Source organism: Lactuca virosa, chromosome 4, assembly GCF_052849685.1.
Source record: "Lactuca virosa cultivar CGN04683 chromosome 4, Lactuca_virosa_CGN04683_v6, whole genome shotgun sequence".
NCBI classification, from domain to species: domain Eukaryota; kingdom Viridiplantae; phylum Streptophyta; class Magnoliopsida; order Asterales; family Asteraceae; genus Lactuca; species Lactuca virosa.
The window spans coordinates 57,219,207-57,234,765 of record NC_136429.1 but is presented as its reverse complement, the minus strand read 5'-3'; the positions used below and the strand labels follow the sequence as shown (position 1 = coordinate 57,234,765).

General features: G+C 35.5%; 1 protein-coding gene and 1 pseudogene across 1 annotated transcript; both read right to left on the bottom strand.

The window, feature by feature from the left end:
* Positions 1-1,960: 1,960 nt before the first annotated feature.
* CYL1 (alpha-N-acetylglucosaminidase family / NAGLU family) lies at positions 1,961-6,578 on the bottom strand. Its single transcript, XM_079041713.1, has 18 exons — positions 6,146-6,578; positions 5,865-5,938; positions 5,518-5,729; positions 5,302-5,423; positions 5,093-5,178; positions 4,845-4,939; positions 4,668-4,749; positions 4,486-4,592; positions 4,377-4,407; positions 4,122-4,290; positions 3,930-4,039; positions 3,742-3,844; positions 3,551-3,649; positions 3,357-3,467; positions 2,989-3,224; positions 2,691-2,928; positions 2,540-2,618; positions 1,961-2,467 (listed from the first exon to the last, which is right to left on the bottom strand). The coding sequence occupies exons 1-18, from the start codon at positions 6,359-6,361 to the stop codon at positions 2,232-2,234; spliced, it is 2,406 nt and encodes an 801-aa protein (XP_078897839.1). The 5' UTR covers positions 6,362-6,578; the 3' UTR covers positions 1,961-2,231.
* Positions 6,579-7,060: 482 nt separating this feature from the next.
* Positions 7,061-9,280, bottom strand: LOC145104489 (uncharacterized; annotated as a pseudogene).
* Positions 9,281-15,559: the final 6,279 nt, after the last annotated feature.

Sequence of the window (15,559 nt, the reverse complement as noted above, 5' to 3'; positions counted from 1 at the left end):
GGACTCGCCGAGTTGTTCTTCCAACTCGCCGATTTCATGCCTATCTTCATATGACTCGTCGAGTCGACCATGCGACTCGCCGAGTCCCTTCAGTCCTTTTTGCCATACAGACTCAATTGATCCATGCAGCGGCTCCAAACTACAAATCCAAGCTTCTAAGGCATGCTTTTCACATAAAGTTGCAAACTTTACGTGCATGCATAGCTACAAAGGCTCTTAATGTCAAACCCAAGCTCACAATGGGGGTTTCATACTCAAAGAGGCTTCATACATGACCAAATTCGGAGCTTTATGACTCTAGAACCCAAGAAGGGTACAGATCTGAAGTTACAATTTCAGATCTAGCTCATATCCCACATTACCATCTCAACCAAACCATAAAAACCCTAGATCTCAACCAAAAGAGGTCTAGAAGGAAAAGAAGAAAAGGTGACGACTTGATACCTCCAAATGATGCTATCTGAGGTAGATTTCTGATTTCCCACCCTTCCTTGATCCTAGCCTTTTGTTCTCCAAGCTCTTCTTCTCAAAATATCTCCTCTCCAAAGCTTTAGACACACAAGAATGAAGCACCACACGAATTAGGGTTTTCTGAGCTCTCAAAGGACTGCAAAGAGGCCCAAGGAGGCTTATGCTTTCCTTAAATAGGGTGCAAAACCCCGGGATTTAGGGTTTCATCTGCCAGCTCCTACTCGTCGAGTCCCTTCATGGACTCGGCGAGTAGGCTACTAAATACGCGAACCAACCCGCTGCTACTCGACGAGTAGGGCAACCAACTCGTCGAGTAGGCCTTGAAACCAATTAAATTCTTATTTAAACAATACCTGAGAATCGGGGCGTTACACCTACATGGTTGTTCCTTACTTGATAGATCATGAAGTAGACTTTGAGTTAATGATGAATCTAGACTAATAATTAGTCGCAATAATTATTAGACTAAAATCTAGTGGTAATAATACTAGGTTTCTTCAAAGGAAATTATTTTTAAGAAGCGAAGCGATGTCTGAGTTCGGAATCACCACCTTAATAAGTGAGTGCATAGTCCCTTTCATGAACTTGATTTTAATACAAGTATTGATTGAAGTATTAAATATATTTTTATGTGTGAAATATTTGATGTTGCCTGAAATACGTGTTAAAAAGCATACCTGATAATATATAATGATTTAGGATAAAGAGTAAACCTAAATTAATTATGAGGAATATTAGGTAGTATCTTCTTATGAGTACGAGTAAGATATACACGGAGAATAGAACTTTAAATTATATCGTTGATCCGGGAGCATGGATTAGACATAGTCGTTCGTCCCTAGTCCGAGAGTATGGATTGGGCACAGTCATTTGTCATTAATCCGGGAGCATGGATTAAGACACAGTCAGTTGTCCTTAGTCCGAGAGTATGGATAGGACATAGTTATTTGTCATTAATCCGGGAGTATGGATTTAGACATAGACAATTGTCCCTAGTCCGAGAGTATGTAATAGACACAGTTATTGATCCGAGAGCATGGATTAGATTCGGTAAAAAGATAAATTTTAGATCCGAGAGTATGGACAGTGTCATTGAGAGGATTGACGGGGTGGGGTAAGAGTTGTTTATACATGGTGAAATTGTATACTTGTGAGTTCTAATATATATATATATATATATATATATATATATATATATATATATATATATATATATAACATTATGGGATTGAAATCTCTATGTACTCACTAAGTTTCCCAACCTGACCCACTCAGTTTATTTGTATCACAGGTGTCGATATAAAGCTACATTACACTGAGAGATTAAGGAGATGTAGATCACTAGTGTAAATGAATGTAAGGTCTGTTTATGCTTATGTTTTGTATTGACGATGACATCCCAACGTTTTAAAATGAATAAAATACATTTCTTCGAAAATGCTTTGATAACGTATTTATCATGTTTTTCTAGGAATAAATTCCGCAACACTTTTCTTTAAAAGGTTACTCTGATTTTCAAAATAAAGCATAAACACATCGGTCTTTCCTGGCCGTGAAAATGAGGATTTCACACTATGAATAGATAGGACTCTATTTCGAAAAAATTTCACAAACCACCACTCATTTCCAAACCCGCCAAAAACCACCCACATACTTTGAAACAATTACTTACTCACCCCTCTCACTTTTTCTTCAACTAGCTGAACAATAAGTTTCCAGCTACTTGTCTCCAGTTTTTCATTAATGAAGAATTATAAACTTTACTCCAAATATTTCTTAAAAAGCAACTTTGAAATCTCTAGGGCATCCCCTTCAGCTTTCACAGGGTAAACCTTTGTACCTTGTTGCCATTTATTTGAGTATGAAATCCATTCTTTTCTCCATTCAACCACCTCAAACTTTTTGTTTTCTCTCAAGCTTTCATACAATCGTTTGAAATATATCGAAGCTCGTGGCAGATAGTAATCAACCAATAATCCACTCCAAAACTTGTTTGCTATTCATAAAAAGCCAAGAAGACAATATTAACCCCCATAAAAAAAGTTTTTGAATGAGTTTAAGTTGTTACCATAATCATGAAGCTGGCTTTGATTCGTTCTTGTTGTATCATACCACATTGTGACTTGTGTTCTTGCATTCCACTCATACTAAAACAACAAAAATCAAAAGTTACACATTGATTCATTTTAATAGTTAATGTTGAAACATGTTCATTATACCTGTTGTTTCTCGTGAGAGTTTAAAGCTAAGTTTTTTGCACTCTCAAGCCAAGTTCCAAGAAGAAAGTTATCATCTGCAGCAAGAAGTTCATCAATGTCGATGATCAATTCCTCAAACTTTTGGCTATGAAACTTCAAAGCCTTCGCATCCTTATGTTGAAAAGCAGTGATTGCATCTATATAGACTTGATTTGCAAACTTTGACAACACTTGTCGTGTTAGATCAACCAAATCATACCTGTAAAGTTCCAATTTTTATTTTAACTATTTAAAAAAAAAATGTGTTCTTGAAAAGTACCTGTAAGTGAGGCTTCCAGAAAGATCCTTCCCAGCTTCAATGAATAGCTTCAATGCGTTAATGGAATCGTGAATTGAGTACCATAAATGTGGTTGAGGCAATGTAGACTTAACTTCACTTAAAACATGTCTTTGGTTGATATGTGTTGTGATGAGGCTTCGTTTGGAGAAACTTGAGTAGTTGTCTAAAGATGGGTCCCAATCGGGAAACTTAACAATGTAATCTGTGTTGTGATCCTAATAAGAAAGATAAACAATGTTAAACCGGTAGACAACAGACAGTAGACGGTAGACAGGTGATAGTAAACTAGACAGTAGACAGTTGACAGTTGACAGAAGCCAGTATTTTTATAAACGGGAAACACGTACGGCAATTCCATCACTACAATTATAAATTGATCGATGAAGAATTTCCCATGCTTCCTCAGCTTGTTTTACTGTTTTGCCATAACGTCTACGAGAATAGACTTTCAACCATTCCTGTATTAAATATAGTTTAAAAAATTTTCAGATATTCATATCTGTAAAACTTTTATGAAAAAAGATATTTTAATTTCTATCACCTCCACATGAACTTTATTCTTTTGAAATGCCATTTCAGGCATCAACTCATAAACAACAGGATTGTGTTCTATTCCTTCCATACACATCCCCACACCAACCTTCAAAAAAAACAAGAATGTATTTTTTAATTTCTTTAAATTGTTGTAATTTATCTAGATGTTAATCATATTATTACTTTATTAAAGCCTACCATAGTTGAGTTATCACTGACACGTGCAACAATAGGACCCGATGCAAGTGTATCCAATACACCATACATCTCAATGTTCCCTCCAAAGTTATGTAGCATACACCTGATTTATATTAAATAGCAATTAATTTTTTCGAGTAAATTACAAAAACTTCCAGGGGCAATTGTGTAAAATGATCATATTTTACCAGACATAAGGGGTGCCATAGAATTGAGAGGATGATTCCCATACGGGTTTTACATCAGCAAAAAGATCAAGAACTATCATTTTCCCAAATGGAACCGAATGCAAGAGCGCCTGTTACACAATTTTTTTTATATATAAAAAATCATGAATCAGAGTCATAAATTCTTTCAAGAATTCTTTAGAGAAAGCATACTTTCATTTGTGGTGGTTTCCAGAATGATGAGTCTGAATAGAAGAGCCAACCCTGCATAAGCCATACAGCATTCTTGTCTGCTTTTGACATTGCTTCATAAACAGCAGATCCAAGAGATGATATATATGCTGGATCACTTGTTGGAGGTGAATTCTCATTGAATGTATCACTGTTTACAAGATCATAATCATTAAAGATATAAAAATTTTGGTGCAAAAAACTATTACAAATGAATAAAGATAATAGAAGCGTTACCAGTTATAGATGTCTGTCACATCGCCATATTCTACAAAAAGAAAGAAAAATTAAAGTGAAGACTTTTAGGATTATGGAAATTGAAAGGGTTAATGGAGACATGTGTCACCTTTGATTTGTTTTTTTATGAACGCCTCTCCAATTTGTATAAATAAAGGATCAGAAGGATCTAGAAGGTAAGTACAACACCACCTAGGATTTTTATCAACAGTGTTCCTATAAAAATATTAAGCATACAACATATTAATAAATGTATCACTGAATAAAAAAGTCACATTCAAGATAACATACCAATCTCCAAGCCTAGTTATATTTGCAGATGGGAATATCTCTCTTAAGGCCTCAGGTACATTTCCAGAAAATGAAGGGAGCACTATAAAGCAAATATATTAAAAAAATATATGTAAATGGATACAAACAATTGTTAAAACTTAAATATGAATGATTTTGATATTATAAAATGATGACCTGGCGTCATGCCTAACTCAATCATCCGAGATAATATTTGTTTTTGTAACACCAACTGTTGATCAAGCCAGTTTTGAGATAATGGGCCACCCCATCTGATACATTTGTTATAAAGGGATAAATTAAGAAAGATTTGATCATGTTAATGTAATAGTAATGATATATACTTTATATGTTAAATTGTTAATATTAAGGTTATATATACAATGTAAATGATTTAATAAAGATTGATGAATAAATAGACTCACGCATGCAAGTTTCCCATTCGTGCCCATGCAAGAAAAGCAGGTCCACCAAAGAAATTGTTTAAATCTTGTGCACTAATATTAAAATCCTGTGATGAAACAGAAATAGTTTTATAAATTATTAATTGAAAATGTATCATCTATGTAAAGAAAAAATATGATTAGAAAAATGGTTATTGTAACATATGTAATAAAAGAGAGATTGAATTCACCATAAAAACTTTCTGCCAAATGGATTCTTGTCCTGTAAATGCAAGAGGCAGATTAATTCCTTGAAGTGCCATCCAATCAATTTCTTTCTCCCATCTTTCCCAATCCCACCAAACATAGGAATCTATTGATTATGATATGAAATCATGTTTATCATCTTTTGAATACAGTGGCATAAGCTAAATGATGAAATTGGGACATTTTTATAGAATACTTACAGCTAGAAGTGACTACATTTTGGTAGTAGTTCCATGGAACAGGACGCTGAATCATAATCCCATGTTCTTTTACGGGTGGCAAAGATCCAGGAGGAGGGATAGAAGCTATTTGAACGCCACCTGTCTTGTCCCATGACACATGAGCATCACACAAATACTTTAAGTACCAATGGAGCCCAGATGCAATTTCAACTGCTGTTGTCCCTTGAATCCTGATGGAAATCAAGAGTGAGAAGAATTGTTTTGAATCTTTTCCAATTGAAATGTACAATTTTGATGGTTAATCTAATCCGGAAACTTTTAGATTTCATATGGGAGAAGGGGAGCAATAAGTAGACTGTATATACGTTATCTCTGGAGATTTGTTGCTTGAATTCTGATAATTCGTTATCCAAAAGCAGCTGTATCCACCACAAGCATCCTAAAAGTTCAGATGAATTCAAATTAGATTGATTACTATGTTAATTTAGAAAATGCGTGATTCTACTACGAATACAAAATTATTGGTGTTCGACTGGTATGCGTCTTCGATACACGTTCAAGGTGGGGGTGAAAGCCCTCTACAATTTCTGTGATTATTCTTAAATTTGAAAACAAGAAAAATAAGAAGTAAGATGGGGAATTTAACCTTGGAGATTAGCTTGAACTGAAAACTGGACAAATGGGTAGGAAGCAGTCTCTTGAGAAGAGCTTTAGCAGCAGATTCTTGTAACAATGGAGATGGTCTCTGGGTATCCAACCGTTTGACCAAAGACTCTATTGCTTGTGGAGATGACGATGACGTTGATGATGATAGGGGTAGTAGAAGAAGTAAAATTAGAAAAGATAATTTCGAATCGAACATGATTTGGGTCTGATTACGAGTGGAATTGAAGAGAGGAGTGAACTGTGAAGTCAAGTGGTGTTTCCTTCTTCTTTGGCTTTGTTCATCGAGGCCTTTTGTTAGTTCTTGGGTGGGGTAAAAGAAAATGGATTTGTCATTTATCTGATTATGTTTGGCAACACTCAGCAACGCGAATTCTACAGACGCCGGCGCAAAGTTCCACCACCGTGGATAAATAAATGTGAGAACATATATCCTTAATAAACATAAAAGTATTATTTGCTCAATCTTATCTTTAAATATTAATCATTTAAAATTTAAAATATTAGATTTGCCTAAATTTTATTTTTTTAACATTATAATTATAAAGAAATATAGAATACCCATAATACCCCTCCCTCTATAAAAAAATATGAAAAACCCCTAATACCCAAAGCGTTGTCTTCAAGAACTAGATATATCCTTAAACCACCTCAAGAAAGCCTAAAGAATCTACAAAAGTTAAAAGTGTTGAGTCTTTACGGTAATTCTCTTTATGGATATTTACCCCAATTTTCATTTTGCAGCCGAAAACACTTTATCTTGATTTTAAGATTTGAATAGAGTGCCAACTAAAAGCAGTGGCGTATCCAGCCCGGAAGTCAAGTGGGTGCACAGTTGACCGTTGATCTTGGAAAATAATAATAATAATAACATTAAAATTTTCAACTAAATGTCATTTTACAATTGAAATCTACGAGGACATATAACTAAGAAACGGTTGATAATATTTTCAGTTGTAACCTTCGAAAATCCTTCTCTTTCAACCACACAAATTACATAATCATTTAAAAATTCATCCGAAATTCGATTCCGTAAATCCAACTTCACAAGTTTCATCGCGGAAAAACATCTCTCCACGGTTGCGGTTGCAACCGGCAAGACCAATGACAACTTCACTAACCGATAAATCAAAGGAAAAGAGAGATGCACATCGGTTTCCACCATCACTTTAGCAAGGTCGGATATACTCTTCAAAGTAGCAAATCTTTCATCTTGTTACATATGAGAGGGGTAAACCGAAAGTTCATGTAGAATATTCATCCTATCTTTGTAGCTAAAATCATGTGGATAGAAATCGATCAACTTCCGTAACTTTGATGGGTCAAAATCACAAAGAGAATCACGTGGATTCAAACCCGTCATACAAATAAGCAATTCGGAAGCTACTTCACTAAAACGATCACCGAGCTCTTGGATTTACATATCCAAAACCATGTTAAAACAACAAAACTCGTAATAATGGCGATTGAAGATATTTGTATGTTGTCTTCGATTTCTTGGATTAACATAAACTTCCTCCATGTTCAATATTCGAATTTCATTATTCTCACAAAAAGAGGTGATGTCCAACATAAGTGAATCAAACCCATCATTTCTCATCTTTTTTAATGTTGCAGCGGTTGATTTCACCAAACTTATAGCATTCACGATATCTTGATCCTTTCTTTGTAGAGCTTGTGACAATATGTTTGTGATCCCCAAAATTTTCAACATCAACTGCAAATGGAACACAAAATCGAATGATCGAAAATATATTCGAAGACTACTTGCTTGACGTTGACTAAAACTATTAAGGCCTTCATCTTCAACATATTCAAGCACATCAATAACAGATGAAAACAAACCAACCAAACGCGATAGAGTTTTGTAATGAGAATTCCAACGTGTATCTCCAGCTCTAGTAAGAGAAAGCTCTTCGTTTAATCCACTTCCAGTGCAATTTCACCACGGCCAATGGATTCTTCTAGTTTATCTTTTTGACTTTCGCGCATCATATATGTTCGTTTACAAAAAGCACACACAACATTCATTAAAACAGCTACCATATCAAAAAAGTCTCCAACATCGTGATGTTTTTTTGCAACCGCCACAACAACTAGCTGAAGTTGGTGAGCAAAGCAATGGACATAATATGCAGATGTATTTTCTCTCATGATTAAAGATTTGAAACCGTTAAACTGCCCACTCATATTGCTTGCTCCATCATAACCTTGACCCCTAATCTTCGTCAAACTCAATCCATATTCAACAAAATAAAGAGTCGATAGCAGATTTTAGCGACAACGCGGATGTCTCCTTCACATGAACAAAACCAATAAACCTTTCTTTAACAATCCCACATGTAACATATCGCAAAACTACCGCCATTTTGGATTCGTCAACTAATAAAGCAAAAATATCATCACCAATTTCTTCAAAAATTGATTTAAGTACTTCTTGTGCGAAACAATGAGAGATATCCTTTTGAATGCATGGAGCCACCATTTGATTGTTCCCCGGAGCATTTTGTAATGTAACTTTATATACACTCTCATTTTGTTGACGAATCAAATACAATGTTTCCAAGAAATTTCCTCTAAAAAGAGACATTTCAGACTCATCGTGACCACGAAAAGGTAATGCGCATTTCAACAAATATCTACAAGCATCAATGGAAGCAGTTAAACGGATTCGATGTTCTCTCTTAACAATCTCATTTTGCTTATGAAGAGCAGTAGCAACTGATTGATTTTGTCTTATTAAATCTTCACATTTTTTAAGGGAAATGTAATGTGAACTGTTAACATTATCTCCCTCGTGAGTTTTAAATCTTTCTGGTTTATTCCAACTAGTAAATCCTTCCGTCACAAAAGCATCACCCCCACCCTTTTTACTTGATCCATCTTTAAATAAATAATAACACAAACAAAATGCTTCGTCTTTTTTCACACTATACTCCAACCAATTTCTGTAGTCATTAAACCAAGTCGGGTTAAAGTATCTTGTTCTTTTCCCTATAACTCTTGGTGGAAACTTGTGAGCACGCGGTTGAGAAGGTCCTCTAATCAAATATTTTCTCCTTATTTGAAGGATCATATATTTCTTTTTGATTTCGAAACATCCTGTTTTCTTTCTCATGGATCCTGTACATCGTTAATATCTCATGACATTGGGGGAATTGCTCGTGACCCACAAGATTTGTTATCCCAGAGCGTTCATAGTTCGAATAGTGTTTTGCGTATCGAGGAAATGGAAGATCATCTTACATCGATGATTGGATTGTATGTATTTGACAAGCCTTGCAAGTTGTTTGTTTGTCATTGGTCGATGGAAGACCAGGAAGAGTAGTTTTATCGTCGTCTATGGACTCTCACAGGTTATGGAATCCATGAAGCGAAATAGGTGTACCGATCTTTAACCTAAACCAGTGACACAAATAACTTTGTGGTAATGCCAGAAGCAAATATATATATATATATATATATATATATATATATATATATATATATATATATATATATATATATAGACGAATGTTAGTATTGGGCACATACTATCATAAACACATGATATATATTTGGGACTGGAGGAACCACGATGAAACCCGAAGACCTATTTGGAATAGTTGTATTGATGATAGAACTTTTTTGTGTCATTTTTTTCTTTTGTGCTTGTTTTGATGTACCTTAGTGACTGTTGATCTCGACGTTAGATAGTAATGCGACTGTAGGAGATCTAGCCTCGGTCTAGGAAGATGTTTTATGCGTGTGGAATTATTGTAGATGACCACATTTTTCCTTAACGTCGACTTTCTTTTGGAATCTAGTCGTTCGATATTGTCATCGGTATGGGTTGACTTCCCACCAACCAGACCGAAATTCTCTACATTGAAAAGTGTGTGCGTATTCCGCTTGTCGAGGGAGGGTATTTCTAAGAAAAAAAATCTATTCTAGAGTCCGTTCCTATAATTCCTATGAAGATGGCACTCTAGAGCCTAGCGAGGTGATGTGAGGTCTTCTTGACTTGTGCGATTGAAAGTTCAACGAAGACAATGAGTCTCTTCGATGTGGAGTTTGATAGGGAATATAACGACGTTTTTCCATGATGAGTTGTCGAGTGTATAAACACCATATAATGTAGAGCTTTAGTTTGACCATATTTCTGGTGTGGCTCCAAAGCCAAAGCATAATTTAAGTTGGTTCATTTGGTAATGATGTTGTAGCTTCACAAGCTGTTTGAGTGTTGGTTATTCGACCATAGTTCCTCGTCTTTTGAAGCGTTGGTCCAATTCGTTAAATGGAAGATGATACAAGCGGTCGAGTATCAATTTTCTAAGATTGAATAAGATCAAGATGAAAACACGTAAGAATCGACATCCTATTTTGGTTTGAGGTGTGATCATGCAACGAGGGAAGGTGATTATGTCTACTTTGTGACAGAGGACTCTAGGATTCGTTTCCATCATTTGCGCGTTGTGGTTAGTAAGTGACTAGTGAGGAGGTGTGGGGTTTCCCTTGGATCATGCAATAGAGGGATCAAGGTAATTAATGGTTATATTTTGTGGAAGTGGTCAAGGAGATACGACCAAAAACCATCGAAGGGTGATACTGAAAGACTCTCCTTGGATGAAAATTATTTATTTTGAAAATTGAGGCAGGTTAAGAGCCAACTGTCTTGCTGATAGACAAGTTGCGAGTCGACTAGTTGATGCACGAGATGTGAGAGCAGGTAGATAGTTTGGTCAGAGAGACCAAGAAGTAGTGGAAGAATCGAGTCAAACTAGTCAAAGTTTCGATAGGAGGGCATGTACAGGTCAGAAGTGACCTATGTGATTGAAGACATGAAGGTTTGTTACCCTAGGTCGTTCGTATCGGCAATTAATTCCGAGGACGGAATCATTTTAAGGAGGGGAGAATTGTAACGACCCGAAAATCCTACTGTAAACAATGTTAGTTTTCCGTTACACGAATATTTATTTTTGTAAAATGATTTTGGTTTTAAGGATTATAAATCAAAATAAATTAAATAAAAATGGTGTATGCATAATTTGTTGGAATATTTAGGATAAATATGATTCATTTAAAAGTTATAAAGGTTGAGGGGGTAGAATGTAACTTTAGAAATATGAAACGTTACATTAAAATAAGATTGGGATGATTATGGATTAATGGAGGGAAGACGAGGGACTATTAGCGTAACTTGAAATTTACATGTAATTTGATTCATGCGTTTCCTCACAAAAAACTGACAAACGTCCGTCGGTTCCTTTGCTTTTGGGTTTTAAGGTTTAATGTGTCTCTTACGGAAATTCTTAGGGACCAAAGTTGTAAGATTGCTAAATAACTCCTCATCAATTAGGGGGAACGATCGTACGTTTCTCTTCGTTACATTAACACCGACTTCTCAATTTCCGCCTTCCACTCTAGAAAACTGTCCACATCTTTTCATTGGTGTTGTTTTCTTTTTCAACGACCGGTAGTGTGTGAGCGAGAAAAATAGTGAGAAGAAGAGGTGAGGTTGTGGCGGTTTTCGGCGAGGGGTTGCGTCTCCGACGAGATCGTTTTTAATTTCCAACAAGCCTAAAACTCCGGTGAAGGGTCGATTTTCTCCAGCAACTACCTGCAATTCTGTTTGTCGTTATCTTTCTGGTGGTTTGTTCTTGTGAGTCGATCAAGAGAAGAAGTGATATCGGAAAGGAGCTGTGAAGGGGAGCGGTTATCGGCTGTGGAGTTTCCGGCGAGTGGTTAAGTTTTATCAGTATCAAGAACGTGTAGAGGTAACCATAGGTGGTGAGAATTATCAGGATATGGGTCTACTATACACCGGTGGCTCGAGTTCTAGTCATGCATGCCCTATATTCTAGCAAAGTGACTGCATGACCTCCAACATGGATGGAGGAGAGTACTCATATTTGAACGATGCGCTTTATAATGGAAAAAGGAATCGACGATGCCATGCCATATGCCAATTGATAAGGTAGGTACTGTGATAATACATATGTATATATTTATCTTATACGCGTAACTAAAAATAGTCAAGGAATTTCAAGTCGGTGATTGATTTATATGTATTGCAATATGAATGGCTATGGGGTAATTCCTAACGTGTTATACAAATTTTGGTATGCTTATGATGAAGACGCCGATGTCCAGTATAAATTTCAAAATCAGAATCAGATTGTGGCAATATAGTTAAATTAAATAATGATGAGCGGAGGGTTATTTAGCAAATATCCATGGCTTTTCGTCATCTGAACATATTAAGAACTAGGAAGTATTTCTTTTTAGTTAAGAATTAAGGTAGTCATGTAATTGTATTTAATGTTCTAAAAATTGATATTATGTCAGTATGTTATAGGTTATTAATTTTAAGTGAAGTATTAAGGGATAAACTAAGATTATATATACGTTTAGCTCATTTGGAGTTATATATTTTTGTCTTATGCTCAAGATGCTGAACAATTAGATTGAGAAATATTAAAAATATAATAACCTAATATGTATTAAAGTTATGATTATGAATGTGTAATTCATTTAATAATTTAGTGATATATGTGTTAATAGGAGAGGCCTTGACAACTTCAAGGAAGTTCATGACTTGGAATAGAATGAAAATTTCATCACGGCTAAAGGTGAGTTCATAGTTTTAACTCACTAAGGTTGCATGATTGAAACATGCAATCCGTAAATGATGATTTGATTCACTTTAGGATGACCATGTCATTACTTGTTCTTGATGATGATATGATATTTGTGATGCTAATATATGTTTTGTGCTAATGTCATGTTATGACCTAATTGCTATTTTGTTTACACTTTGATGAACTTGATGAATATAGCATGCTAGCTTAAGTTGCTTGAAATATGATGTATGGTTGTGTTTTGATGTGTTGGTTATGAATACATTGCATGTTTAATACATATTTATATGGTATGCATTACATGCTTTACTTAATGTATAAATGACATTGTGGGGTTATGCGTAGTGAGTTTGGGTAGCTTGATGACCTTTGCCTAAAACCTTATCCGGATCATTGAGGGTGCCTACTAGGTTGAAAGAGTACCTATAGGAAGAGCTATAGCCACAATGGTTGTTAGTTGCCGGTCTTTCTAGATGACCGTGTGACACATGGTTTGCGGGCACTTCGGTGTTCGTGGGCTGGAGTGATGTTGGTCCCTCGTTCGCGGCCAACACAAACATCACGTGGGAATCGGGAGGTATATCGGTAGAATTGACACCATTTGTACCGATCCTGAATGACACCGCGAGGTACTTGTACTTTGCAAAGTCGGAGCAGCGAAAGTGGAGTCACGGGGTTGGTGTTTCGGGTGGAAGTCATGAGCCACTTAGAGCATTCAGTTGGCCGTGCACACAAGTAGTGAACGGCGTGTTTCTCTTGGGTTAGGTAGCACTAAGGGACACTTTTCTATCAATCGGTTGGATATATATATTAAAAGGTTGAATATATAACAAAGGTTGGTTGCATATTAAAAGGTTGAATATGTAACAAAAGGTTGGTTATTAATAAAAGTTTGAACAATTAAAGGTTGCTTATATATGAAATGTGATTAATTATATGCTATGCGGTTGCTTATGTGGTATTTGGTTGATCATATGTTATGTGGTAGAATTGTGGTTAAACATATATGCATGTATGCGGTTGAATATGTGATTGAATAATTATGATACGCGATTGTTTTCTAAGTGGTATTTGTCTATCATTTTTATGCTTCATCGTAAAATGAATGATTGACCCATTTGGGGTTTGTATGTTTTATGTGCAACTTTATGAACTCACTCAGCAGGGGCTGAATCTTGTATCTTTTCTCTTTTGTGCCTTATGATTGGTGCGTGCAATTTAGAAGATTGGCCTTGGTGAGAGGGGTTCTTGTGGGTAGAAGTTTTATAGTAACGATACCACTCTTGGACACGTTTTTGATTATTTACTTTAAAGTACTTTGTTTACATTTTAAATGGTTTGGAATTATGTTTGAATTTGTGAAGTAACGTTGTGGTTTCGAAAATGTTTTGAATAAAAAAAACTAAGTCTTCCGCTAACTGTTAAATAAATGTTTTAAAAAGAAAAAAAAATTATGGTAAAAATCACGACGTTACAGTTGTCTCCGACTCTCTGACAGCTCTTCCTTAAACAACCGATGACTATGTTAAAACCATAAGAAAAATAGAGCTATTTGGGGAAGATGGGGGAGTTTAGAAGAGAGATAGAGAAAGAGTATTGACTATTGAAAGTAAAACAAAAGTTGCTGAAATGTTTAATCAAAAGTCAAAGAGGCCGATCAATTTGTCAAGGGGGGACTATCTTTAACAAAAATTATATATATTTCATGTGGGGCCCACTTCCAAGTGGGGCCATACACCCCACTAGCCAAGCATAGCTCTGCCACTGACTAAGAGAGAGAACTCATAATTTCTTAAAACCCTCACAATTTTACACTATAAATCTTATGATGTATTCAATGAGCATGTAACTCCACTTTCTCTCTTCAATATTATATTCAATTATATTTTATTCAACCCTCATTGAACTCCCATTATGGATGCCTTTAGTGGTCTAATTTCGTTCAACATAGGTAACATAGGTAGCATGATTAGCCTATTAGATTTGGAATTAAACAACAATGGAATCTCTAGTTCCATTCCTTCATCCATTGGTAACAATCAGATGGCTGGTATTACCATAAATGATCTTGCCAACCTTACTACTTTTGATGTTCATAACAACAGTCTAGAGGGAAACATTCATTTTAATGGAATCAGCCTATTAGATTTGGAATTAAACAACAATGGAATCTCTAGTTCCATTCCTTCATCCATTGGTAACAATCAGATGGCTGGTATTACCATAAATGATCTTGCCAACCTTACTACTTTTGATGTTCATAACAACAGTCTAGAGGGAAACATTCGTTTTAATGGCGGTAACTATAAGGATTTGGTATATTTGGATCTTTCTTTCAAGTTTTGACCAATTTCATGGTGTTGTTCCTAATGAGTTGGGAAACTATAGTAGCTGAAACTAGCTTGTTGTTGTTTGATGTGGTTGAGTGGTCCTGTTCCTTCTTTTCTTGGTCGTCTCACTTCATTGACCACCCTCCATCTTCTTGTTAAGGGATTTCTTGGGAAAGATTTTGCCTGTGGTTGGAAATTGTAAGTTCTTAGTTGATCCTAAATGAAATCGGAATGTTAAGCCAATTGCAAATAGTTTAACTATTCAATAACAATTTTAGAGGGGGGATCCTTATGGAGTTTTGGAAGATTAAAGGCCTCAAAAAGTTGTAACATTTGTAATAATAATCATTTGGGAAACTAACCACTCAACTTTCAGAAATGAAGAATTAAGAGATATTACAATGTAAAATAATTATTTCGGATCAATAGCAGATTGATGATAACAAA

Excerpts from the sequence above, each read along its gene's own strand:
- CYL1 (XM_079041713.1), bottom strand. The coding sequence starts at position 6,361 with ATGTTCGATTCGAAATTATCTTTTCTAATTTTACTTCTTCTACTACCC. Across the intron at positions 4,750-4,844 it reads TGAGTTAGGCATGACGCCAG|TGCTCCCTTCATTTTCTGGA; the intron begins GTCATCATTTTA and ends TTTGCTTTATAG. Across the intron at positions 4,408-4,485 it reads CATAAAAAAACAAATCAAAG|AATATGGCGATGTGACAGAC; the intron begins GTGACACATGTC and ends TTCTTTTTGTAG.